The sequence below is a fragment of the Delphinapterus leucas genome, unplaced genomic scaffold, assembly GCF_059928025.1.
Source record: "Delphinapterus leucas isolate spDelLeu-1000000601 "Yukka" unplaced genomic scaffold, BTC_Dleu_Yukka2 spDelLeu_asBTCV2_sq25, whole genome shotgun sequence".
NCBI lineage: Eukaryota > Metazoa > Chordata > Mammalia > Artiodactyla > Monodontidae > Delphinapterus > Delphinapterus leucas.
The window spans coordinates 7,752,967-7,779,179 of NW_028322234.1; the positions used below are offsets into that span (position 1 = coordinate 7,752,967).

At 57.3% G+C, this 26,213-nt stretch overlaps 1 protein-coding gene across 2 annotated transcripts in view; it reads left to right on the forward strand.

Moving 5' to 3' along the window:
* Positions 1-25,545, forward strand: part of KLHL26 (kelch like family member 26) — a 28,626-nt gene extending 3,081 nt beyond the window's left edge. The window contains exons 2-3 of one of the 2 annotated variants that reach the window (XM_089905306.1): positions 20,377-20,553; positions 22,726-25,545. In XM_089905306.1, coding sequence (XP_089761432.1) covers positions 20,377-20,553; positions 22,726-24,313 — 1,765 coding nt within the window. In that variant the 3' untranslated portion in view covers positions 24,314-25,545. Of the gene's footprint in view, positions 1-20,158; positions 20,554-22,725 lie in introns of both variants that reach the window. The other variant, XM_089905307.1, reaches the window with a different exon arrangement.
* Positions 25,546-26,213: the final 668 nt, after the last annotated feature.

A 26,213-nucleotide genomic window follows, 5' to 3' on the forward strand; every position in this document is an offset into this window, starting at 1 on the left:
GGGTCTTCGTTGTGGCACGCGGGATCTTCGCTGCAGCGTACGGACTTCTTACTCGTGTATGCAGACTCTTAGTTGTGGCATGCATGTGGGATCTAGTTCCCCGACCAGGGATCTAACCCGGGCCCCTTGCATTGGGAGTGCAGTCTTACCCCCTGGACCATCAAGGAAGTCCCTCTGCACTGTAGGTTTTTCAAGAAACTGCTGAGTTGTTTGGAGTGACTGAACCATAACTGCATTTGTACCAGCAATATGCAACAGTTCCAGCTGCTCCCCATCCTTGCCAACACTTCACGTGGCCAGTCTTTAATTTTAGCCATTCTAAGTGTATGTTGGTATCTTATTTTGGTTGCATTTTACATATCCCTAATAACTAACGATGTTGGACATCTTTTCATGGTCTCACTGGCTATTCAGATCTTTGGTAAAGTGTCTTTTCAAATCTTTTGTCCATTTTTTACTTGGTTTGTCTTCTTTAAAAAAATTAATTCATTTATTTTTGACTGCGTTGAGTCTTCGTTGCTGCACGCAGGCTTTCTCTAGTTGCGGTGAGCGGGGGCTACTCTTTGTTGCTGTGTGCATGCTTCTCATTGCGGTGGCTTCCCTTGTTGCGGAGCACTGGCTGTAGGCACGTGGGCTTCAGTAGCTGTGACACGCAGGCTCAGTAATTGTGGCTCGCAGGCTCTAGAGCGCAGGCTCAGTAGTTGTGGTGCACGGGCTTAGTTGCTCTGCGGCATATGGGATCTTCCCAGACCAGGGCTCGAACCCGTGTCCCTTGCATTGGCAGGCGTATTCTTAACCACTGCACCACCAGGCAAGTCCCTATTCATCTACTTTCTGTCTCTATAAATTTACCTTTTTTTTTTTTTTTGGCCTCACCACGCGACTATGCAAGGCATTAGCTCCCCAACCAGGGATGGAACCCATTCCCCTGCAGTGGAAGCACAGAGTCTTAACCACTGGACCGCCAGGGAATTCCGTAAATTTACCTGTTTTATAAATAGAATCGTACCATATGTGACCTTCAGTGTCTGGCTTCTTTCACTCCATATTAACGTTTGCGAGATTCATCCACAATGTAATGTGTGTCAGTACTTCATTTCTTTTTATGGCTGCATAACATTCCATTGTGTGGACATAGCACGTTTTGTTTATTCGTTCACCAGCTGAAGGACATTTAGGTTGGTTCTACCTTTTGGCTGTTTTGGGTAATGCTGCTATAAACATGCATGTACAAGTTTTTGTCTGAACACCTGGGTTCAGTTCTTAGGGGTATATACCAGGAGCAGAATTGCTGGGTCCTATGGCTGTTGTGTGTCCTTGAACATGCAGTCACCACCCAACACTACTTGGTGTGTTTATTAGTGGAAGTACCTTGAAGGTAGAGAGCATGTCTGTCTCGTGTAGTCTTGGTCTTGTATGCCTGGAGCACGGGCAGCCCAGAGGAAAGAAGTGTTCAAGAAATATGGCTGGGGGACTTCCCTGGTGGTCGGTCCAGTGGGTAAGACTCTGCGGTACCAATGCAGGGGCCCGGTTTTGATCCTTGGTTGGGGAACTAGATCCTGCATGCACGCCACAACTAAGAGTCCGCATGCTGCAGCTAAGAAATCCCCATGCCACAACTAAGAAGTCTACAAGCTGCAACTAAGACTTGGAGCAGCCAAAAAAAAAAAAAAAAAAAGGAAATATGGCTGGGAGGGAGGGATGGATGAATGGAGTGTGGAAAAGCTCTCTAGGGCTTGTAGTCTGGCTGGTAGGACGTCCCTTCTAGGTGGTCAGGTCTGTCCCTTGCCTTCTCGGGGAGACTTGTGGGCCTGCCAGGGATGGGGGGAGGCTGGCCCTGTCTGTGAGTCTGGTTTTCCAGCCTTCCAGGTGGTGCCTGCATCTGCCTTTTTGTCCCATGAAGGGTTTTGTCATTTGGCCAGGGGTGGGGGCGGTTCCTGTCTTCTCCTTGGCCCTTCCAACGGTCCCACAACTCGAAAAACTGTCCTTAGGAGGGACTGCGTTCCCCCAGCCGCCCCCAGCATTACATAACTTGTTTGTTCCAACTTCACTTTTCTGCAACCAAGGGGGAAAAAAGAAAGAGAAAAGCTTATTCTCCTTCCTTCCTATCTCGAGGGATCAACAAAAAACCCGTTGCCTAGTAGAGATGGTCGTTAATGACCAAGCCGAACCTCTGGGATGGACAGAGCATGGCTGCCTTGGCTGGGCGCTTGCTGAGGGGAGGTGGGGTCCTAACTGCAGGCTCACTCACACAAAAGAAACTTGTTCTGCAGCAGGCCCCCTCTCAGCTCCATCTCAGGCCCTTGAGGGGGTCCAGGCTTCTGGAGAGAGAGGAGGTTTACAGTGTGTTGTGAGGGGGTGGAGGAACTCTCCCAGGAGTCACACCTCCCCAGCTAAAATTCCATCGCTGTGAGGTACCTGGCCTGCCTAGTTCTGGAGGAACCTTCTCGCCACGAAGTTTCTTCAGACATTGGGGCTTTGGCATCCTCTCTTCACTGCCCATCTTTCCTAAAGGTGTCTGGATGGGGCCCAGTCTCATTGATTCACACTGCTTCTTGTGGGGCGAGGCAGGAGTATCTGGGTGAGGGCCACGCCGGTCACAGGTGTTTCTCTGAGAAGTCGTGACTGGGACACAGTGTGAGTGGGTTTGGCACAGTTCAGCTGAGGCGTCTGCTCCTGGCTTGGTGGCCTTTGCTTGTTTAAACTTTCTTAACAAGCCCTCTCTGGCTGCACCCTAGATTGTCTCCACTAATCCCTGAGGCTCTGGAAGAGTCCAGCCCCCCAACCCCTGTGTGAAAGACTGGGCAATGATTTGGCCTTCTGAGACGATTCTTGTTCCTTTGGCCTCATCCTCTCTTCAGCTGAGAGGGAGAGACAGGACTTTGACCCTTCAGAGACAGGAACTCAACTCCTCCTAGGAATTCTGGGAGATCTGGTGACATCAGGCACCTCATCAGACCCACATGCTTGTTGCATGCCTTGGGCACATCTGCAACCCTCTGTGTGTTAGTCTTCATCTGGGAAGTGGGACCCCGGACCCACTGGGCAGGGTAGCTGGGAAGAAGCAAACTAGGGTGAAGGTATGCTCAGAGGGCACCCAGCATGTTGCACATGTGTGTGTGTGGAAGTGGCAATGTTGCCCTGCGGTCCTGAAGCTGTTAGCATTCTGTCCGCTGTGCCTGCATGGACCAAGAAGGGATCATGGGGTGTTTGGCAGGTCTTGCTAACGAGCCAGTGTGGCAGGTTGGGAGGAGAAAGTTGGTATCTTAGTCTGTTTGGGCTGCCATAACAGAATACCATAGACTGGGTGGCTTATAAACGGCAGAAATTTAGTTCTTGAAGTTCTGGAGGTTGAGAAGTCCAAAGTCAAGGTGCCGACAGATTTGGTGTCTGGAGAGGCCACTTCCTGGTTCATAGACACGGCCTCCTTGCTGAGTCCTCAAATAGTGGCTGGGTCTAGGGAGCTCTCTGGGGTCTCTTTTATAAGGGCATTAATTCCATTCATGAGGGCCGCATCCTCATGACCTAATCACCTCCCGAAGGCCCTGCTCTCTAATACCATCACATTAGGGAATAGGTCTCAATGTTTGAATTTTGGGGGGATACAAGCATTCATTCTGTGGTTGTTGGCTTGAGCAGTTTGGAGGATGGTAGTGTCATTACTTGGTGGCCATGAGAGGGACAGTGGCAGGGCCAGTGGGAGAATGGAACATGTCAAGTCTGAGCTGCTTCTGCAGCATTGAGAGGACAGATGCTGCCATGTGAACCTGGCACCTAGGAACAGAGTGTAGAGCATGAGCTGGTGGGTCTTGGCAGAGTATTGGGGTGGGGCAGTTGAGTCTGGGGTAAGCTGGAGAGAGTGCTGGGCAGAGGTGCTCTGGGGGGCTGGGTCACGCAGCCCAGCTCCTTCTCTGGGAGTGAGGCGCCCCATTCCTCACCTTCTCACTGGTAGGGTCCCTTGAGCTCAGGATGTGAAATTGCTCTGAAAACTGCACACTTCGCCCTGAATTGTGCAGCCTGATTGTCTCATAGCTGAACCACTTCCATCCGGTAGCTGTGACCCCTCGGGGATGGCCTTCTTGTCGGGGTAGAAAGGCGTTATTAGCCTCTGCTAGCATTGCGCCATCTCTAGGGAGTAGACGTAGTGTGTCATCCCACTTTCCTTAACTGGTTATTTTTTATTGCCGATCCTCACGCGAGAGCTCAGAGGGGCCAGGTTGGAGGTTTGCGCCTGCCTCCCCCGCCAGACACTTTAAAAGTGGGGCTTCTCTGCACTCCTGCCCTTTGGTCTTGGGGCATGTTTCAGACTTAGGGTTGAAGGCCCTGGAGAAGGGGGAGGAAGGAGGGTGACTTCTCGGCATCCCCAGCTCCTTCCTCTTGTGGATGGGACTCATTTGATACCCTTCTCTTCCCCTGGCGATTGTCGATGGTCACATGCCTCCTGTGTGCCTGCCGCTGTGCTTGGTGTTGGGCATATGGGCCCCCGGACACCCAGACAGAGGGGCTGTGCCTGTGTGGGACACTTATGTGCCAGCATGTGAAGCAGTTGGGCTGTCATTTCCCCACGGTTGCCATAAAATGTCCCGAGGCTGAGTTGGAGGTTCCTGCCTTCTCCGGAAGGTTCTGAGCGTCTCCTTAAAATGAGGTTGAGCAGAGCCTAAAGGTTAGTGCCATCAGCTTGGGGGAAGGGAGTCTCGGGAGGTGGCCTGTTTTCTGGGTACAGGCAAGTGGCATGTGCAGGTTCTGGAGGGGGAGGAGCCTGGCTTTTTAGGGGTCCGGAGGGCAGAGAGGAGCTAGAGAGGGTGAGAGGGAGGAGTGGGGAGACTGGGGGCTGGTGCAGGGTTTGGGTGAGGGGGCACCTGGGTCAAATTCGTGTTTTGGAAGGATCCCTCTGGCAGGAGATGAGGGGGCCTGGGCTGAGGGGGGTGCGTGGAGATGGTGAGGTGGGCATGGGTTTGGGGAAGATACAAGGTTGAACTTGTGTGACATGCTGACCCATGGTGGCAGCCAGGTTGGGAGTCACCAGCTCTCAGGTTTCTGCCGTGAACCAAAGAGTGAGTGCTGGTGGAGGACGCGTCAGGCAGGAGGATGAGGCCCCACTTGGCTTGAGAGGCTCTGCTACCCGAGATCATCCAGTGGGGACAGGGAGCAGACATGGACACCTGGCCTGGAGGGCTTAAAGTCCTCCCCCTGTTCTGGAAAGTCCTCGTGCCTGTCCTTGCTCGAGGGTCCCTGGTCTTCTAACAACCAGGACCTGGTCCTTCCCAGTTCAATTCCTGCCTCTCCTCTCTGACCTCCTTGAGAGCACTCACCACGTGCACACTTATTTGCTCTTTTCCTTTAATCTGTTGGCACATTGTGTTGCTTCCACCTTTGAGCCACATCCCCATCTGGCCCCTTCTTCCACTTCCACCTCATCCTGGCTCTGAGCTGCCATCGATTCTTGCCCTCCTGGCTGCCGTCCCCCTACCTCCAGTTGGCGGGACCCTCCCAAGGCAGGTATCAGACCAGGCCGTCCCTTGCCTGACACCTGCCGGGGCCTTCCTCACTCTCAGAACAGTCTCAGAACAAAATTCACTTCTCCACATGACCCCCTTGGCCCCCACGGCGAGGCCCTGCCCGCCTACGGGCCCCCATGCTTCCACAGCCCACATCTCCAACAGCAGGCTGGTGCCCCTCCTGGGCCTCGTGGGCTCACCCTCCCTCGGCTGGGGTGACCTGTCCCAGAGCTTTGCACAACTCCTGTGTTGCCTCCTTGGGGCCTGGCCACTCTGTCCACCATGACTCCCCCCGTCTGCCCCTCTTCGTCCTCTGCCCCAGGCTCATGGTCCATTCTGTGTTCTTAAGGATCTGTGTCCCCTAGAATGTGTGCTCCCCGCAGGCAGGGCTTCACTGTGGAGGCTCTGATACAGTCTAGCGGATATTCTACATACAATCTACGATGGATTTGCAGGGGGAGCTGGCCTGACTGGGAGGCTTCTCGAACGGCCCTCCATGGCCAGCCGAGCAAGGGTCACTATTCTTCTTCTGATTTTTGTTAATGGCAGGGTCCGGGTAGAGAAACAGAGACTCACAGGTGTGTTGTCAGTGAATCAGCCCCGTTAGAGAGAAGCCAGTGTGAGCAGCACCCTTTTGCACGAGCTCCATTTAGTTCACGGACAGGATCTTAGCGCCGTGTTGAAGACGGGGAAAGGGCCAGCCGCACTCCCTGTCCAGCTGCCTGCCGGGGGAAGTGGGGGCTGGGGCCCGCTGGGTCCCCACCGGGCCGACCCGCCCTCCTCCTGTGGTAGCCGCTCCACAGCTGTGCAGACGGGCTCTTAACACTTGTTAACCCCGAGTCTCCAGTCCCTTCCTCCTCCCCACCCCTTTCCCGTTTCCCTTCAGAGAGGGCTGCTCAGGATTCACAGAACTCATCCCCCATGGCTATGAGAGCGTTTCCCTAACATTCCTTGGCGGAGTGGGTTTTGGGGCACATCCAGCGTGATTTCAGACCCCTCGCCGAGCAGCCCCGCTGCTGAGCTCTTCCCGCAGACCACCTCGCCGCATACTGAAAATATTGTGATTCGGGAGGAAGTAACCGGCACCTTTGGGGAATCGCAGACCTTTCCTATGAGGGAAGCAGCTTCCGGAATTGAATACGCTCAGCCTGGAGGAAATCTTGAGGGGTGGATCTTTGGGCTTCTAAAGGCCTCAAGAGGGGGTCACCCGAGGATCAAGGATCGAGGCCGAAGACGTTTTCTGACGCCACAACTGCAAAATTCCACAGGGGTCAAAGACAGGATCCTAGCAGGAGCGGACTGGGCTGGGCTGGGCTGGGCTGGGCTGGGCTGGATATCCGGACAGCTCGCCTCTCAAAGGGATGTTAGAATTTGAAGCAGTCTGCCGGAGGAAGCAGCAGCAGGGAGACGTGATCACCCGGAATCTTCCATGACTGTAGCTGAGAGTGGGACATTCTCCTGAGGGAGGGTTTGGGGGGTGGTGGTGACAAAATGCCCGTGAAGCAACAGTCATGTAGGGGAGCCCCGCTGCAGACCCCCGAGGCAGCCTCAACTTGGAAAACTTCCAGGACTATAGTTAAAGTCATAACTGTGTGCTGGCTTGGTGAAGTCTGGTCGATCCTAGGAGGGCTTCTCTTGCTCTCTCTCTTTTCTCCCCACCTCTGTTGTGCAAGGGGTAATGGCAGCCCGTGGGCTGTAAGGCAGGGAGGCTGGGAACACACAAATGTTTATGCTCCACGTGAGTCACTTGCAGAAACTCTGGGTGGTGTTTTCCTTGCCAAGGCTGATGGCATTGGGCTGCCCTGCGGCTCCAGCCTTAGGCGCGCTTCCAGCATTTTAGCATTTAGAGTTGCTGAACTTTCACAGTAGGGGGCATGGGTAGCTTGCTGACCTTTCACAGGGAGATGGCTGGACTGTCTCTTTACGGGCGGGCGGGGCTTGGGCTGGGTCTGGTCACCACCCACTCACCTGCAGATCAACCAGTGAGGCTTCCTTGTCCCCATTCCCAGGGTAGGAAGCCAGTGTGCATTGCAGGGAGAGGTGGTAGCTGGAGAAGTATTAACTCCACAGTGGTTTTTCCAGAGGCTCGTCCGGAATTCGAGCCCCAGATCAGAGGCTTCTGACATTGAAGGCCCCTTTTGGCTACGAGAGCCAGAAACTCAACTCGACTCACTGCCTTCAGTTAAAAAATAAAAGTTCATCGTTCACATAAAAAATAAGTTCAGGGAGAATTCCAGTTTTTATATTCATTAAATTCAGAGCTCAGATGATTCCTCTGGAACCTGTGACTCCCGTCTCTTAGCTCTTGGCTGGGCAAGGTAACCTCACCTTGCTCCCCATCATCCCAGCAACCCTAGTGGGGAGGCAAGTTTCCATCCTGGTGGCTCCAGCAAAAGTCCCAGGGAAGGTTTTGGTTGGGTCGAATGGGTCACACTCCCTATCCCGGGCTCAGTCAGCGTGGCTGGGGACCTGGGAGGCTCTGGTTGGCCAGGCTGGGTTATGAATTCTCCCTTTTCAGCCCAGTGGTGCGTCTCCTGATCCTTACCACTGGGGCTGAGAGTGAAGGAGGTTCCCTGAGGAAAACGGGGCTCTTAACAGAAGAAGGAAGGGATGTTGGCACCCCCTAAAATGAAGATGTTCGTGAGAGGCCCCTCTTGATGCCCAAGTTTGTGCTGCTGTTAGAAGGTCCTTGCTGCGCCATACCCATACCGTGTCTGCCTGCAAATGGCCTAGCACCACCGGGCATGAGCACATGCCATTTGGTGGAACTGTCCCTTTCAGAGCCTCAATACCTGCCCTGCCAGGTGAGGCAGCTGGGCTGGGTCCTGAAATGCTGGCATTTGCAGTGCTGGATTCTCACAGGGTTTCCGAGTGGTGTTCTGGGGCCATGCAGTCATGTGCCTACTTGCCTAATTTGTAGAGTGAAGGGGTTCTGCTCATTCAAGTGGCCCCATCTCCAAGTCCAGTGCAGCAGGGATAATGTGGGGGGATGGGCTCTTACTGGGATCAGCCTCTTGTCAGTGGGTGGGAACAAAACAGGCGAAGCTTCAGCCTGAGACCTGCTTATTAGTAGCCCTTGCTGCCCCTGGCATTGGGGCCCTGGCTGGGCTTTGAGGGGTCATGGAGGCTGTGGGGAACCTGGCTGGTCCATGAAGGCAAGGGAGGTCATGGGGGAGACCTTCTACTTCGAGAAGGCTTGGAAGGGAAAGTGATAGAGGAGCGTGGAAGAGCTAGTGGGCTTGAGAGTGCAGCATAGGGAGGAGGGGTGGAGGTGGGGGGCAGAAAGAGTTGGCCCTTCAACACGGGGAATAGCATGAGTAAAGTGTGGAGGCCAGACATCCCAGAGAGGAGCCTGCTGAGGGCTTCCTGGTTGAGCCGTCAAAGGATAACATACCTAGTCCCAGGACTTGGACCAGGAGGTTCCATGGAGGGGTAACAGAGCAGATATATGCAGCAGATACCTGCAACAAGCAGAGATAGGAGTCAGGCGCCAGCCACTGCTGCCACCTAGCAGCCAGCCACCTGCCACCTCACCCATCCTATCCATCCATCCATCCTTCCATCCGTCTATCCATCTACCCATCCTTCCATCCAACCATCCATCCATCTGTCCATCTACCCTGTCACCCATTGTCCATCCATCCATCATCCATCTCCCCATCCATCCATCCACTCATCCACCCACCCACTCAGCCATCCAGCCATTTAATCAACAAGTGTGACTGAGCTCTGAGCACATGCTGGGCATGGTGCCAGGTGCCGGAACACAGCAGGAGACAGAACCCACCCTTCCCTGCTTGGCGAGGCTCCTGTTGCAGCTTCGAGGAGACAGGTTGGAAACAGATGGATGGCTTACCAGATGGAACGATGGGCAGGCAAGACAAATAGAGCTGGGTTGGGGTCAGAGAGGTGTGAGGCCTGGGTGGGGCTTTCCCACTGTGACCTGGCAGAATGGGGTTACCTCCCTCATAACAGCTGGAGGGTTAGTGGGATAGTCCACACCCTTGCCCTGGCTGCCACTGAGGAGCCACATCCTGCCCTACTTACTGTCCAGCTCCACGTCCACCTCCTGGCTTGGCCTTCCTGGTGAGTGGTCTCAGCTCTCCCAGCCTCAGTCTCCCCGTCTGCATCATGGAGGTGATCAGGGGGCCCATCCACCTGGGGCTACAGAGAGACCGACACTGACCAGGCCTCTTACGTGCTGTGTGGCCTTGGGTGGGTGCCTGAACCTCTCTGTGCCTCAATGTCCCTATCTGTAAGATGGTGACGATAGTGGTATACCCCTCTCCAGGCTGCCCACTGAGAGACGAGCTGGGAACCAGGTGGGCACTGCCCCGGGCCCACAGTCTTGCATGGAGTGGGTGCTCGCTTGCCAGGATGGGGAGGGGTGGGGGTACGTGGAGGCAGAGAGCTTGCTGATGAGGGAAGGAGGGTCTGGGTGTCCGCCTTCCATCTTCCTAGCCTTGAGAAGTTGCTGGAGTTGGGCAGGTCTGGGACTGGGGAAGTGCTCCCTACAGGGTCCTCTCGTCCATCAGCAGTGGCCAGGTCCCTACGTCCTGGGCTCCCTGGGGCACCAGTCAGAGGCTGGGGTGAGGGCAGAGAGCCTGGGCAAGAGGTCACAGCTGGGCTTCAGGGGCACTGGGCTCACCGTGTCCCCTGAGGAGCAAGACTGTGGGAGAGCCACAGGGGGCTTAGGCAGGAGAGTGATGGAGCTTGATGTCATTGTTGCCTTCTGCTTGTGGGAGGGTGGGCCATACCTGTAGAGTTCTTGGCTGTAACCCAGTGAGTATTGTGGGAGTGGGGGGAATCCACGCGGTTTGTCCCTGTCTCAGAAGGGCGGGATGACGGAACTGACCGGGTGGTTCCACTTGCCTTGAGTGGAACCAGCACTGCGTGAGGCTGTTTGGCGCCAGGCTCAGGATCCCAGCCAGGCTTTGGGGATGGCTGGTGGGGTCTCATTGTGAGGCTGGTAACTTGTGGGGCCAGGCACACCCCTGCCTCTACTCCCAGCCCCTAGGAATTTGCTCCTGTCACTGGGTCCTTGGGAGGAGTCATGATGGTTCTTTTGAGGTGGACGTGGGTTCTAGAACCTGTCTGCCTTCCCTACCACCCTCTGGACCCTCAACCTCCCTGGCTGTCATGTCGGGGTTCTCAGGAGCCACCAGTCCTGGGTGCCGGCAGGTTGCATGGTTCCCTCCTGCCGGTACTCCCCAGCACCCAGCACCGCCTCTCTTCCGTCACCCTGTCACTGCACTGCAGGCACAGACAGGCAGGAGCCAAGGACATACGTGTGGGAGGTGGCCCTGCCTGGTGATGCTCTGAAGATGAGGTGGGCAACTGTGGCCTGGCGCCCCTTTGCAGGGCTCAGGGAGAGCGTCTCTGTGGGCGACGTGCTCCCAGGGTGGGCTCGCAGTGGGCCCTAGACGTGTCCACGGTCCAGCTCTTGGATGAGGCAGAGCAGGTGGGAAGGAGTGGATGAGGCTCTGTCCCTGCCTGGCGGCCTGGCTCACCTGGCCTCCCATGGGGTGCGCAGGTCCACCTTGGCACTGGGCATCCTGATTTAAATTATCGCAGATGTAGGAGGTAACCAGTATGATGACCAGGAGGGAGAAATAAACAATTCAGCTGATGCTGTGGAAAGAGCCCAGGCTCAGGGGCACATGGGATCTGGGGCCCTGGCCAGATCTTCTTCTCTCTCTCTCTCTCTCTCTGGGTCTCTGTCCCCTCTCTATGGGTCTCTGTGCCCCCCAGTCTCTCTCAGTGGTTTGGCCTCCAGGCCTGCTGGGACACTGCTCTGAGGACCTTCATCTGCTCCTGGGTTCCACACTTGTCCACACTGGAGCCCTGCTCTTTCATCTGCTCTCCAGCGCGCCCGGGGATCAAGCCCTGCGAGAGGACTGCAGGCATCTCAGAAGGAGCTGCCCCTTATCGTGGGGCTGCGGCTGTCTGGGGGTGAGGAGGGCGGAGCCGGCCTGGGGTGAGCAGCCCCAGGGGAGAGCGTGCTGACGTGAGCATGGGGGCTGCTGGCCAGCCGGAGCATTTAAGGGCTACTGCCAGGTGCCAAAACATGGTGACTCCATCCTTTGGGCTGGGAGCATAGTACCCAGAGCTGTGAAATACTGTGGTAACCACAGCAACAGTGGCTTGGGGTGTCTGCCTTTGTGGGACATGTGGGACCTTGGTTCAGACGCACCTTTGATCCATGGAGCTGCGTGCCTGGAAGGCAGAGCAGTGGCCTTGGCAGAGTCAGCAGGCTGTAGTAGAGCGGGAAGTGGGAGCCAGTACTGGAGCTGCCTGCAGCCATGGGGGTGGGGCATACTGGGCCTCAGTTTCTCCATCTTTTTTAAAAAAATAAATCTATTTATTTATTTTTGGCTGCCTTGGGTCATCGTTGCTGCACAGCCTTTCTCTAGTTGGGGTGAGCAGGGGCTACTCTTCATTGTGGCGTGCGGGCTTCTCATTGTGGTGGCTTCTCTTGTTGCAGAGCACGGGCTCTAGGCGTGCGGGCTTCAGTAGCTGTGGCACGTGGGCTCAGTAGTTGTGGCTCGCAGGCTCTAGAGCGCAGGCTCAGTAGTTCTGGCGCACAGGCTTAGTTGCTCTGCGGCATGTGGGATCTTCCCGGACCAGGGAATCGAACCCGTGTCCCCTGCATTGGCAGGCGGATTCTTAACCACTGCACCACCAGGGAAGTCCAGTTTCTCCATCTTGAAAGGGACACTTGCTGCACTGACCTCCTGGGCTGGCCAGGGATTCATGAAGTTCTTTGTGAAGGGCTGTGCCCAGCATGTGCTCTGTCAGTGAGCCTGCTTTGTGAAGGGTCTGAGGCGGGCAGGAAGGGGAAGCCAGAGAAGCTTCCACTGTGGCTGGATAGGAGGCAGTGGTTGGTGGTGTGGGAAATAGGACAGAGAGGTCACCAGTGGGCTGCCGGCGCTTCTCCATCTGCAGCTAGAGAGCCCCATCCCCATCCCCCAACCTCTGTCTCCCCCCCCACCCCCGGCCCTGTCCCCCTCTCTCTGGGTCTCTGTCCCCCTTCTCTGGGTCTCTCTCTCTCTCTCTGGGTCTCTCTCCCCCTCTCTGGGTCTCTGTCTCCCTTTGTCACCCCAAGTGCGTGTCTTCCCTGCTGATGCACCCAGGACCCTAAGGTGGAATGGCCTGGAGCTCCCTGGTACTGCATCAGCTGGGGTGCGAGCCAACCAGCTGCACTGCGCTGCTGTGCTCCGTGGAGCCACATGGACAATAAAACCAAAATTGGCTTTGAAAGTGGAAGTGCTCTCTGTTTTGAGGGGAAGTGAGGGAATTTGCATGTAAGAACAGTATGTTAAAGGGGCAATACCGTCAGACTCTGTTCTGGCCTGAGCTTTGGGCTCCATGTGGGGGTGGGAAAGGAGTTTACAAAACCCCAAAGAAATGTTTCCATGAAATTCTTTCTTGGTCTTGCCTTTTCCCATTTTTTTTTTTGGACATTCCAGTGAAAAAAACTTTCCGGGGCTTCATATCTCTCCTGTGGGCTTGGGAAACCGACCGTGGAGACCAGGGCCAGCAGCCGGGGGAGGGCAGGAGGAGGGGAGCGCCCTCCCCACCAAGTGCTGCTCCCAAGGCAGCCCCTACCGCCGTCGCGGGGCTCTGTCACTGTTGGTGTGGCTCTGTACCTCCTGTGGCTGTCCCTCACTAGGCCATCCTGCCTTGGGTCCCCCCGAAGCAGGCCCTGAGGCAAGGACTCTAGCCCCTGGTATATTTGGGGGGTGACCCCATGAAGAATGGGGGGCAGGAAGGAGCCCACACAGGGGGCGCCAGCAAGGATCCAGCGACAGCATGGGCAATGGGCTCAGCAGGCTGGGGACGCCTGGAGGTTGTGGGGATCCTGCCACAGGTGGGCATTTACCCCACCTAGTCCCACTGGCTGTCAGCTCCCATGCAGGGACATCCAGAGGGAGGCAGCAGCTGTTTCCCTTGTTCAGCACGGGACTGCACATGGCTGGGGGTGCCTGATGATAGTGGTAGAGAGACACAGCGCGGGGGTTGGGGTCAGGACAGTGGGGGGCACATGGTCAGAGGCCAGGTCCAGGCTGAGGGTGCAGCTGGGGAGGCAGTGAGTGGCCTCCAGAGACGCCCTGACCCGGCTGCTGACGCATTGGCTCCGATGACTCAGCGCGGGTGACCGTGGCTTGGGTGGCCGTCTGGAGACTCGGACTAGCTCAAGGGCTGCCGCTGCCGCCTTCCTGGGGGCCCGGGGCCCCGCCTCGCCAGCCGCCCCCTGTCTGGGCCGGCCTGAGTAATGGGTCCTTCCCTTAGTCATCGGTCCCAGGCCCTGGCCCTCCCTCTTCCTCCTGCCCACCTCCGCCCAGCCAAGCCTGCTTCTCTGTCCAGGCTGGGGACTCTGGCCCCTGCCGGCTTCCTCCCTCCTTCCCTGAGTTCCCCAGAGGCTGTGAAGTGTGTGTGGGGTAGCGGTGGGGGCTTCAGAGACAGTTGTCCCACCGGTGAGATGGGAGGAGGAAACCAGCCTTGTGAGGTGCCATGAGCCTTGCTGGGGGCACGAGGAGGAGCGCCTGGGACAGGATGAGGCATGCAGAAAGGGGCTGTTTCCTACCCCCTTGGTGCAACTTGGGCTCCACACCCTGTAAGCAGAAGTGCTATGGGCTTTGTAGGGGTTCCTGGGCCGGGGTGTCCTAACTCCAGCAGAGGAGCGTTTTAACGCTCAGAGTATGCACGGCCTCCGTGCTCTGCTGGAGGGCAGCCCTTTGTACCCCCTTAAAGGGTGTTTAGCTTGTTTCCCATCTTCAGCCCCCAGAAATGGTATTTGGTAAATATCCTCACACATCTCTCAACTTGCACATGCGAGTATATCTCAGATAAATCCCAAAAGTAGACTTGCTAGGTCAAGGATGTGAACCTTTAGAATTTTTCTAGGTCTACCAAACTGCCTGCCTGGGAGTTGTCCCTCTTCGCACTCCTGCTGGGAATGGACAAGAGCATCTGCTGCCAGATGGCCCACCCCATGACTCTGCCCACCTGAGGGGTGAAGCCAGTCCTTTGGCAAGCACACTTCCCTTATCGTGAGCGAGGCTGAGTCTTAGGTCTCTCCAGCCAGCTGTGCTTCCTTTCCTAGGAACCGTCAACCCACATCCTTCTGTGACATTGCTGGCTTTGTATTGATTTCTTGGTGCTCTTTATATATGGAGGACCACTGTAAATATATGTCCAGGGACCAAGCAGCCCCAGGTTGAAGTTGCCTCTGGTGGGAGATCTTTCTTCTGGTGAAAACATGCATAGGCACGCCAGTCCCCAGAGCTCAGAGGAAGCACAGGAAATCCTCCCAGCTCACCTCACACTTTCAGAGGAACTTCTAAGAAAAAACTGAGGCCAGCTAAAAGCAAAATGTCAAATGCTGGGTGGGGGGAACATACAAAATCTGTGAGGTGAGGTGTACACAGAGAGCCCAGCCAGGCTCACTTGACACCTGCCGTGGGCCGGTGCTCTGTGGGTGGTTCCAAGCTTCAAGTTCCCAAGCACTTGGCCCCATTCAAAGGCATGCGAGTGGCTTGTATGGTTGGTGGCAGGATGTAGCCCCGCACTTTGCCAGCCCAAAGTGAGGCTGGGGGAAGTAGGGGGTCTGTGATCCCTCATTTCCCAGGAGGTGATGGGGGCCGGGGAGCCTCATGGCAGCCCTGTGACGTCTGCTCCTCCCTGCCCCTTCCCACCTTTTTTTTTTTTTTTTTTTTTTTTTTGCGGTACGCTGGCCTCTCACTGTTGTGGCCTCTCCCGCTGCGGAGCACAGCCTCCGGACGCGCAGGCTCAGTGGCCATGGCTCACGAGCCCAGCCGCTCCGTGGCATGTGGGATCTTCCCGGGCCAGGGCACGAACCCGTGTCCCCTGCATCGGCAGGCAGACTCTCAACCACTGCGCCACCAGGGAAGCCCATGTTTCTCAATTTTGGGTAATTCTCTTGGCGTTTATTTTTTTCTTTTTTTTTTGTGGTACGCAGGCCTCTCACCGTTGAGGCCCCTCCCGTTGCAGAGCACAAGCTCTGGTCGTGCAGGCTCAGCGGCCGTGGCTCACGGGCGCAGCCGCTCCGCAGCATGTGGGAGCCTCCCGGATCGGGGCACGAACCCGCATCCCCTGCATCGGCAGGCGGACTCTCAACCACTGTGCCACCAGGGAAGCTCTTCCCACCTTTTAAAAAAATTTTGGCCGTGCTGAGCAGCATGCGGGATCTTATTTCCCAACCAGGGATCGAACCCGTGCCCCCTGCAGTGGAAGTGTGGAGTCTTAACCACTGGACCACCAGGGCAGTTCTGCCTGCCCCATTTGAGAGCTGAGAAAATGAAGACCCAGAGGACCGGGGAACGTGCCTTAGTCACACAGCTGGCAGATAGCAGGGCAGCCTCGGAATCCTGCCCTCTGCTCCTCACACCAGGTGCCAGAGCCTGGAGCAGCAAGGGCCGTGGTGCAGCCCGGGCAGTCTTTCCGGAGTGGGTCTGGCCAAAATTCACCTCCCAGGCTTTGGGTCCCGGCCCAACCCTCCAGACACTCTGCTCAGGGCCAGGCTCCAGGCTTGGATGACTCTAGGGTATCCTGGTGATGAAAGTGGCACACAGGTGCTGTCTGCGTGTCACCTCCTCATACCCCGCAGCCCCTGCTGTGCTGAGTGACATCTGCAGAGAACAGCACTGCTATCCCCGGGGCTACTCAGACTGGCCAAGTCTACGTCTGTGTCTGCATCTTAACACGGTCCCTGGTTTGAGACACACCTCTTCTCTGCACCCTGTTCCTGGAAGGGAGGTTCCAAGGGGTCACAGCAGCCGTCCCTGATCCCAGGCCACTGTGCTGCACAGGGAAGGTGGAGCACCTGGCCCCAGGCAGGAGGGGGCCCGTCTTGGGAGGGGAGGTGGCCCTGCACAGGGACGGCCGTCTGTGGAAGTCGGGCCTTAGGGCCAACACCCAGGATGCAGCCAAGCCCTCTGCTCCCAGGGAGAGGCTGGGCGTCACTGTCTAACCTCAGGGGTGGCAGAGCTGGGAGGAGAAGCCGGGGACACCCCCACTTTTTCTGGCCTCTGCACCTCTCTGCTCCCAGCTCCTGTCTCCTCCCCCCGGGACATTCACAGCTTCGATGTGAAGCCAGTTGTGGATGATGTGACCACTTTGGGTCCCCATTTCCCGGATTGTGCACCCGACGAGGGCAGGTCTGCTCTGTCTCATTCATGCTGTGTCCTCCCACCCATGAGAAACAGACAAGGGGCTGACAACAAAGCCCATGAGGAGAGGCGGGCAGGGAGGGGATGGATCTGAGCACCTCAGGGGTCCTTGGAGGCTCATGTGGGATGTGACTTTGGCTCGGCGCTCCAGAGGCCCGTCACAGGGTGTCGCCGAGAGGACACAGCAAGACCCTGTCCCTGGAGATGTCCTGGCAGGGCCTGTATGGCTGAGGGCAGCCCTGGCCAGTGGGTGGGTACAGTTGGAGGCCTTCTGAATCCTGAGGGTCCAATGACATTCTCTTCGTGATCTTCGGAACACGGGTCAGGTGGGGTTCTTGGGAAACCAAAAGAGCAGAGACTCGGATCTGAGCAGTGACCCAGTCAGGAAGGATGGGTTGGATGCAGCAGCACTGGCTGCTTCCTGCCTGGGAGAGGAGGGGGGCGTGTGAGGTGGGCGTCCCTTCCACCTCGTGGGGAGAGGCGACTCAGCCAAGCTAGAGACTCAGGGTCCTCCTGGGTCCCTTTCCTTCCCTCCCTCCACGGTCTGCACACCCAGCCTCCAGGACAAACCCAGGATCTGGCTACCGACACCACTGGCATCCCAGTATCACCAGCTCAGATGACCACAGCGCTGGGCTCTGAATCACATGTGTTCCTGCCTCCCAGAGACAGGATGGTTTTCCGTTAAGCACAGGAGGTGTCCCCCTGCCACGTCCCCTGTCCCCCCGCCACGTCCCCACACCTTCGGAACCCTGAGCACCTCGCAGGCCTGCAGGCAGTGTCCAGGGCCCTGCAGCCCCTCTACCCATTGGATGGTTTACCCCTTTTCCCTAGGCTCTGCAGAAGGCCGCTGATGGGGGCGGCCTGTGCGAGCCGGGGACCTCCCGTCAGCAGCGACTGTGTGTCTTGTGCCCGGCGTCAGCTCTTTTACCCCTTGGTTGTGTTTTGGGAGCTGGTGGGCAGTAGGAGTCGAGGAGCCTTCTTTCTCTTCCTGCTTTCTTGGAAAGACCAGTGCCCACATTCCTGGCCCTCATTTGTGGGCAGGGGCAGGCATCAGTCCCAGGAATGGGAAAGCAAGTTCCAGAGAGCCGGAGGCCATGGGGAGAGAGCAGAGGGCTGGGGAGGATGGCCTTTGCCTGGGGTGGGGTGTGGTGGCTGAGAGAGTCCCGGGAAGGCTCTTGACCCCATGGAGGCTGATGGGCATTGCCCCCTTCTGTTGTGTTTGGAGGAGGAAGTGATATATTAGGGCCTCCTAAACTACTCATTTATCTCTGCATTTCTACAAAAGTTTTCCGAGATGAAACAGCAAAGGGGACAGGGGCTGGGGGGTGGTAGGGGATGAGGGGAAGCGAGTGGGGGTGATAGGGGCTGGGCCACAGAGGACCTTGTATGCTGTGAGGCCCTGGAGGTCATGGCAGGGTTTTGCCCAGGACCTGAGAAGGCTCAGATGTCCTTGAGTTTTGTTTTGTTTTTGAGGTGAAAGTCATGTAACATAAAATTCACCATTTTAAAGTATATAATTCAGTGACATTTAGTGCTTTTACAATGTCGTGCAACTATCGTCTCTGTTTAGTTCCAGAACGTTTTCATCACCCCAAAGGGAATCCTGTACCCTCAGGCGGGCACTCCGCACCCCCCACCCCCAGCCACTAATCTACTTTCTGTCTCTATGGATTTCTGGACATTTCATATAAATGGAATCATGTAACACGTGGCCTTTCGTGTCTGGCGGCTTTCACTCAGCCTGATGTCTTCAAGTTTCTTCCATGTTGTAGCATGAATCAGTTTCATTCTTTTTTTTATGACTGAGTAATATTCCATTGTATTCATATACCACGTTTTGTTTATGCATTCATCCACTGATGGGCATTTGGGTTAGTTCCACCCCTCTCCTTTTCAAAACTTTATTTTTATTCCAAGACAACCTTTGCCTTGTGCATCCTCATTTTGAGGTGCAGGAATCTGTTTTACTTGTCGCATCCCCAGCTAACTGCCCCCATAGGTAAATCCATCTTAGGGCAGTTATTCTTGGTTTTATGGCTTCCTTACCTTGGTGACAGGAAGATCCCACGTGACCTCCTGTTTCCTGGGCCCGGGTTCAGTCCTCCTGCGTCCTCTTATAGCTCTGGGGCTGCGGAGAGACTGTTCAGCGTGTCCCTGAAAGGTAGGACTGACAGGCGTTTCCCCTCGACTGGGCATCCACCGAGTGCAGCCAGAGCCAAATTCTTCCGTAAACGGCCAGGGTGACTTGATGGTCGTGTGGCCGCCCTCCCCTGGGGTACAGGGCACAAGAGGCATGCTGGCTGGTGTCAGAGTGGCTGGACCTTGAAGGTCAGCACCCGCTGGAGGTGGCTCTCCCTCTCCCACGGTGAGAAGCTGGCCCGTGGCACCCCCCAACCCCGGGGCTTAGTGCCACCCGGGAGGCTGCAGGTTTCGAGTTCCTCCTTCAGACCTGTGCTGGAGCTCTGCGCTGGCAACTAATCCCACCCCGCCTCCTGCAGGGGAGAGAAGAGGGGCTTACTTGTGGGGATGGCTTACTGGGGCACAGGGGACAGTGAGGTGACATGGAGAGTCCTGTTCCTTAAAACGAGCACTCCGTAGGCACAGGTCATTTTATTTGCTATTATTTGTTTATTTATTTATTTTTGGCTGCGTTGGGTCTTTGTGGCTGTGCGTGGACTTTCTCTAGTTGTGGCGAGCAGGGGCTACTCTTCGTTGCGGTGCGTGGGCTTCTCATTGCAGTGGCTTGTCTTGTTGTGGAGCATGGGCTCTAGGCGCGCGGGCTTCAGTATTGTGGCTCGCGGGCTCAGCAGTTGTGGCACGTGGGCTTAGTTGCTCCTTGGCATGTCGGATCGTCCCGGACCAGGACTCAAACCTGCATCGGCAGGCAGATTCATAACCACTGCACCACCAGGGGAGCCCCAGCACAGGTCATTTTAGAATGAAATCTAATGAAATAAATTTTTAAAGAGGAGAAGGTTGGAAGCAACCCAAAGGTTCATAGATGGGTGAACAGATAAAGGAATTATGGTGTGTCCACACAGGGGAATATTACTCAGCTAGAAAAAGGAATGAAGCGTTGACACACGCTACAACATGGATGAACCTTGAAGACATCAGGCTGAGTGAAAGAAGCCAGATACAAAAGACCGCATGTTGCATGATTCCATTTATATGAAACATCAAAACAGGCAAATCCATAGTTACAGGAGGCAGATTAGTGGTTGCCAGGGGCTGGGGGAGGGGGGTTGGGGGGGTGACTGGTAATGGGGGTGGGTCTTCTTTCACAGTGCTGAAATGTTCTGGAACTAGATAGAGGTGATGGTTGCATAACATTGGGAGTGGATTTTATGCCACTGAATTGTACACTTTAAAATGATGAATGTTATGTGAATCTCATCTCAAATACAAAAAAAAGGGATGCGGGAGGCTCTGCAGGTCCTGCATCAAACCCCGCCCATTTCACAGGCGGCAAATGGAGGCTGGAGAGGCGCATCCACTGCCACGGCCAGTCAGTGGGCAGGTGGCAGACACCATTGGGACCCAGGCCTGGTTTCCACTTGTCTGGGGCTGGTTCTGGCAATTTTGCCTCCACCCGGGGCAGCTTCAGAGCCCTGCCAAGCCTGCCCAGGGACCAGACGGCCCTGAGGCCGGTGAGCCACCTGCCCACCTCTGCTCTCCCCCAGCATGGCCGACAAGAATGGGGCCCTCAAGTGTACCTTCTCAGCCCCTGGCCACAGCACCAGCCTCCTGCAGGGCCTCGCCGCCCTCCGCGCCCAGGGCCAGCTCCTGGATGTCGTGCTCACCATCAACCAAGAGACCTTTCACGCGCACAAGGTGGTCCTGGCCGCCTGCAGCGACTACTTCAGGTGAGCGTGGGCCCCCAGGGGCAGGGTGGAGGGTGCTGCCCTTCTAAGAGGGAAGATCTCAGGGCTGGGCATCTAGCCGGGGATGGCTCTGAGGGAAAATGGCTGGGGTTAGCCCATCTTTGGGTTTAGAGAGAAGTCCAGTAAGCCTGCAGGTTTTTCCAGGTTTGCTACTTATTCAAACTTGTGGGGGACACTGAGCAGACAAGCAGAGCATGCCTGGGGGACAGAGGTGGGTGCCCGATGAGCAGCTTCTGCCCTGCGAAGGTGGCAGGACTCCGTCAGGTTTTCATTCTAAGTCTTTATGTGATGCCTGCATGTGCCAGGCGCTGTTCTAGGCCTTGGGGATTTAGCAGGGATAAGACAGGCACGAGCTTTGCCCTCATGGCACCTGTACTCAGGCTGAGGGATGGGAGGGACACCTGCTCGGCAGCCCTTGTGTGCGCCAGGCTCTGTCCAAGGCCCCACGTGATGAGTGAGGTCTTGCTGGGTGTACAGGTCTCTCTACCCTAAAGGCCCTTTCCTGAAAGCTCCTTCCCTGTGCCTGGCTGGGCAGCGGAGCGAGGGCCCCACGGAGCAGGGCTGGGGGCCATTCTCATCAGCTGGGGGCTGTCACAGGCTGGGGACAGTCTCCCTCATTCCCTTAGTGACCAGCTGGCAAGCTTCCTCCTGACACCAGAGAGAGCTGGGGTGCCGCCCTGGGGGTGGTTCTTCAGCCCCACATTGCCAGGGGTGGCCGAAGCGTTCCCACCTGCCATCCCAGGTGCCCGTCTTGGGCTGCATGTTCCTCGCAGCTGGGGTGCCTTGCCTGGTGCGCCCCCTGGCTGACCGCCACGGGCTCAGAGGGGCCATTCTGGGGAGTTGGAGCAGCCAAGCCATCTGGGGCGCCGCTTCTATTTTTATTCTGGATTTGGGGACGGGCGGGCTGGCCCAGCCAGAAATGCCCTTTAAAGGCTCCTCTGCGCTGGCACTGCAGTTGGAGAGGCCTTAAAAGGCAATGCTCCCTCCCGTCACCGTCACCGTGATTGCTTCTGCCTTCGATGGGCTGACGGGACTCGCGGGGACAAGAAGGGGCAGGGTCCAGGGGGCTGGTAGAGCACTGCGGTGGAGGGTTGGGGGGTTGTTAGTCAGTGGCCGCACGGCAGCACCAAGCTCAGCTGTCCCTTCTCTGGGGCCTGCGACTAGGGGACGGGCATCTGTCAGGCAATGTCAGGAAGTTCTCTCCCCTCAGACGGCTGTCACAGGCGTGTGCTGATGGTAGTTATAATTATGATGAAATGCCAGCTTGCCCCAAGCTGGAGCACACGCCATCTTCTAGAACCTGCCATGAACCCTGAGCAGGCACTGGGGTTCTCACCCCTCTTCCTGGTGGGGGGCCCTCAAAGGCCATGGGGAGCTGTGACCCAGGGCCTACGTCTCTCAGCAGCGCTCGCATTAGCACTGCTTCTCAGAGCAGGATAGCACGGCTGACAGAGCTGGGGTTACTTGCTGCTGGGAGGCGGGTCTCACGATGGGCTGGTGTTCCTTTGGGCCATTCACAGGCGGCTTTCCTGACCACGTAAGCCTCTGGAGGTGGCAGGGACCCTAGCACCGCCCCCTGATGGGCACTCTGACCTGGGCACCCTCACCCCTCCCCAACCCATGTGACAGTGACCCAGGCTGGGGAACGTGGAGCCAGCTGCCCACGTGAGGGGCTGGGCACTGTGAACCACAGTGCCTAGTGCCCTTGGGGGTCCCTGCCTTGTCTCCTGAACTTGCCGCCGGCGTGGTCATCCAGGGCTGGGTGTTAATGTGGGGCTGGAGACCTGTCCCCAGAGCCAAAGCCAAAGCCAAGGTTTGGTCTTCTCTTGCACAGCCGCACCAGCCCCGCAGCGAGCAGCCCCTGGTCCCCGCCCTTTGAGGCAGCTGGGCCCGAGCACCGCACACTTCTGGGTGAGGCCAGGCAGGGCTCCACGTAGGGGGGCAGAGTGGGGAGTTGCTGCTTGTAGGAAGATGCATGGCTAGGGGTGGATTAAAAATCTTTCTTTTCCTTTTGCCTGTCTTTAATGAGCATCCAGCCTGCTTTCCCCTGGCCGGCCGTGCCCTGCTCACAGTGTCCTGGGGCCAGGCCATGCTCGGGCAGCCACAGTGCCCCTTGGCTGCCCCGAGCCCACATGCTATGTTTCTGACCTTCAGGGCCATGTTCACGGGCGGCATGAGGGAGACGAGCCAGGACGTTATTGAGCTGAAGGGCGTGTCGGCCCGCGGCCTGCAGCACATCATCGACTTTGCCTACAGTGCCGAGGTGACACTGGACCTGGACTGTGTGCAGGACGTGCTGGGTGCAGCCGTGTTCCTGCAGATGCTGCCCGTGGTGGAGCTGTGTGAGGAGTTCCTCAAGGCCGCCATGAGCGTGGAGACCTGCCTCAACATTGGCCACATGGCCACCACCTTCAGCCTGGCCTCGCTCAAGGAATCGGTGGACACCTTCACCTTCCGGCACTTCCTGCAGATTGCCGAGGAGGAGGACTTCCTGCACCTGCCGCTGGAGCGCCTCGTCTTCTTCCTGAAGAGCAACCGGCTGCAGAGCTGCGCTGAGATTGACCTGTTCCGTGTGGCCGTCCGCTGGCTGCAGCACGACCCCGCCAGGCGGCTGCGCGCCAGCCACGTGCTCTGCCACATCCGCTTCCCGCTCATGCGGTCCTCAGACCTGGTGGACAGCGTGCAGACGCTAGACATCATGGTGGAGGATGTGCTGTGCCGCCAGTACCTGCTGGAGGCCTTCAACTACCAGGTGCTCCCCTTCCGGCAGCATGAGATGCAGTCGCCGCGCACAGCCGTGCGCTCGGATGTGCCCTCGCTGGTCGCCTTCGGTGGCACGCCCTACACCGACAGCGACCGCTCGGTCAGCAGCAAGGTGTACCAGCTGCCCGAGCCGGGGTCCCGCCACTTCCGTGAGCTGACGGAGATGGAGGTGGGCTGCAGCCACACGTGCGTAGCCGTGCTGGACAACTTCGTGTACGTGGCCGGGGGTCAGCACCTGCAGTACCGCAGTGGCGAGGGCGCCGTGGACTCCTGCTACCGCTACGACCCCCACCTGAACCGCTGGCTGCGCCTGCAGGCCATGCAGGAGAGCCGAATCCAGTTCCAGTTGAATGTGCTGTGCGGCATGGTATACGCCACGGGTGGCCGCAACCGGGCCGGCAGCCTGGCCTCAGTTGAGAGGTACTGCCCGCGGCGCAATGAGTGGGGCTACGCCTGTTCACTGAAGCGCCGCACGTGGGGCCACGCGGGTGCCTCGTCTGGGGGCCGCCTCTACATCTCGGGCGGCTACGGCATTTCGGTGGAGGACAAGAAGGCCCTGCACTGCTACGACCCCGAGGCCGACCAGTGGGAGTTCAAGGCTCCCATGAGCGAGCCCCGAGTGCTCCACGCCATGGTGGGCGCCGGCGGCCGCATCTACGCCCTCGGTGGCCGCATGGACCACGTTGACCGCTGCTTCGACGTGCTGGCTGTGGAGTACTACGTGCCCGAGACGGACCAGTGGACCAGTGTGAGCCCCATGCGGGCTGGACAGTCAGAGGCCGGCTGCTGCCTGCTGGACAGGAAGATCTACATCGTTGGGGGCTACAACTGGCGTCTCAACAACGTGACAGGCATCGTGCAGGTGTACAACACCGAGACGGATGAGTGGGAGCGCGACCTGCACTTCCCGGAGTCCTTTGCCGGCATCGCCTGTGCTCCCGTCCTGCTGCCCCGGGCCAGGACCAGGAGGTAGCTCCCCAGACCCCGGTTCCCGGCCTGGCCGCCTGCTGTTTCTGCGAGGGGCTTGGCGGGTGCGTGTCTGGGCGGGGAACTTCAAATCCCCACCCCCGCGGGCTGGTCTCGCATAAGGCACCCTCCTCACCCCCCCCCTTCCTTCCTGAAGCAGATTCTGGCTCTGTGCCCAGTGGGGGAGGCTGCCAGCAACAAGGCTGATGTGGCAGCAAACTCACACCCAAGGCGGTTTCCTCGCCCACCTTCAGTTCTCGCTGGCTGGCTGGCGGGCGGGAATCGGGGTCTCCTTTGGGGCGTCGTGGTGTGGCTTTGCCCCACTTCTCTCCCCTCCCCCTGCCTGGAGGTCTGAGAAATGCAGATACGAACTCGTTCCCGGTTGATCCCCAAATTCCCCCCAACCCCCATGAGTTGCATGCGTCCTTTTTAAAATAAACACACCCCAAGTCTCTAACATATGGACCTCCAGGAGCAGGAGAAGCGGCTGGCAAGTACCTGGCTCGGGTTGGCCAGAAGGGCATGTTTCCGCCTCCCCAAGAAGCCTGAGCTGCTGGGCAGGAGGGAGCCGGCACTCATTTCCATTCCTGGCCTGGGTCTTAGCACCTTCAGGGTGTTCTGTCATCCACTTTCAGGAGGAAAAACAACACAGCCAGCTCCCAGAGACCGTCCTTACGGGCATCAGGCCTTCCCATTTGGCCCTGGGTGATGTGTGGGGCTTTAATAAGAACGGGCTGACTCTCCTCATCCCTGTCCCGGTCCCATGAATGAAAGGGGACGCCTGCTTCAGAATCTCACAGTGCGTCTGCATTCCACAGGCCTGTCCCGTGCTTTTTATTTCTCCCCCTCTTTCCAGCCCTCTGCTCCCCGCAACCCTGTGTTCAGGTTGACATGCCGCAGGCCTGTGCCCACCCTGCGTGGGAAGTCAGGCGGGCTGTGAGGCCTCTGCCTTCAAGGGCTTTGGGCATCTCCAGCCACATTTGCTTTGGTGTCTAAACCTCAAAACCATTTTTTTTTTTTGTTATTCTCTTTTGCTTTTTTTTAAGAGGCCAGCACCACTGTCTTATAAATGAGATTTTTCCCCTCGGGGCAACTTAAAGTGTCTCTTCTGCTGCTAATGGACGATTGATGTCGTGTCTCTGTGACCCGCTCGCCATGTAAAGAATTAACCTCATACCTTAGCAGACGCCGTCTCCTAATACTTTCCTTTTATTTAATAAAAATGTTATGGTAAAAAGATGGAGCGGGCCCAGTGCTGAGCTTGTGGGCTTGATGGGTCGCAGATTCCTCGTGTCCTTGCATGTTTGGGTGCTCCTCTCCCCCCTCGCCCTTTTCCAGCATTGCAGAGGAGCCGGAAGTGGGGCCGGCCTTTGGCTCAGAGGCCTGGGGGCAGCACGAAAGGAGGCTAGGACTTCCTTCCACCCGGCGCCCAGAAGACAGAGGGCAACCAGCCGGGGCAAGGCAGCCTTCCAGAGACTCTTTCCAGGTGGTTCCTTGCGCCTGGTGACCCGGCCCCCTGCCATCAGCCAGCCCCACAGCCCCTGGCAGGTTCTGTCTCCATCTGCTCAGTCCTGGGACTCCAGGTTGGGAAGCTGGGGAGGCCCCCTCCACAGAGGCTGTGATAGGGGAGGAGCAGGGCAGGTCCTAAAGGAAGCATGAAGTCACTGTGCTTCCCTATGGGGCTTCTGGGATCATCCTCAAAACGTACCCACAGGCCTGGTGCTCCTGTGCAGTGGCCGTCGGGGCCCGGGGTGAGGCTGGGTGTGTGTATGGGGGTGCAGGGTGGAAAAAAGAACTTGGTTGGGAACCAGTAAGGAGCCCACACTGCCAGGGGCATAGAAGTGAAAAAACAGCAGCCCTCAGGGACTTACTGGAACATTCTAGCCCCTTCTCATCACCCCCAACCT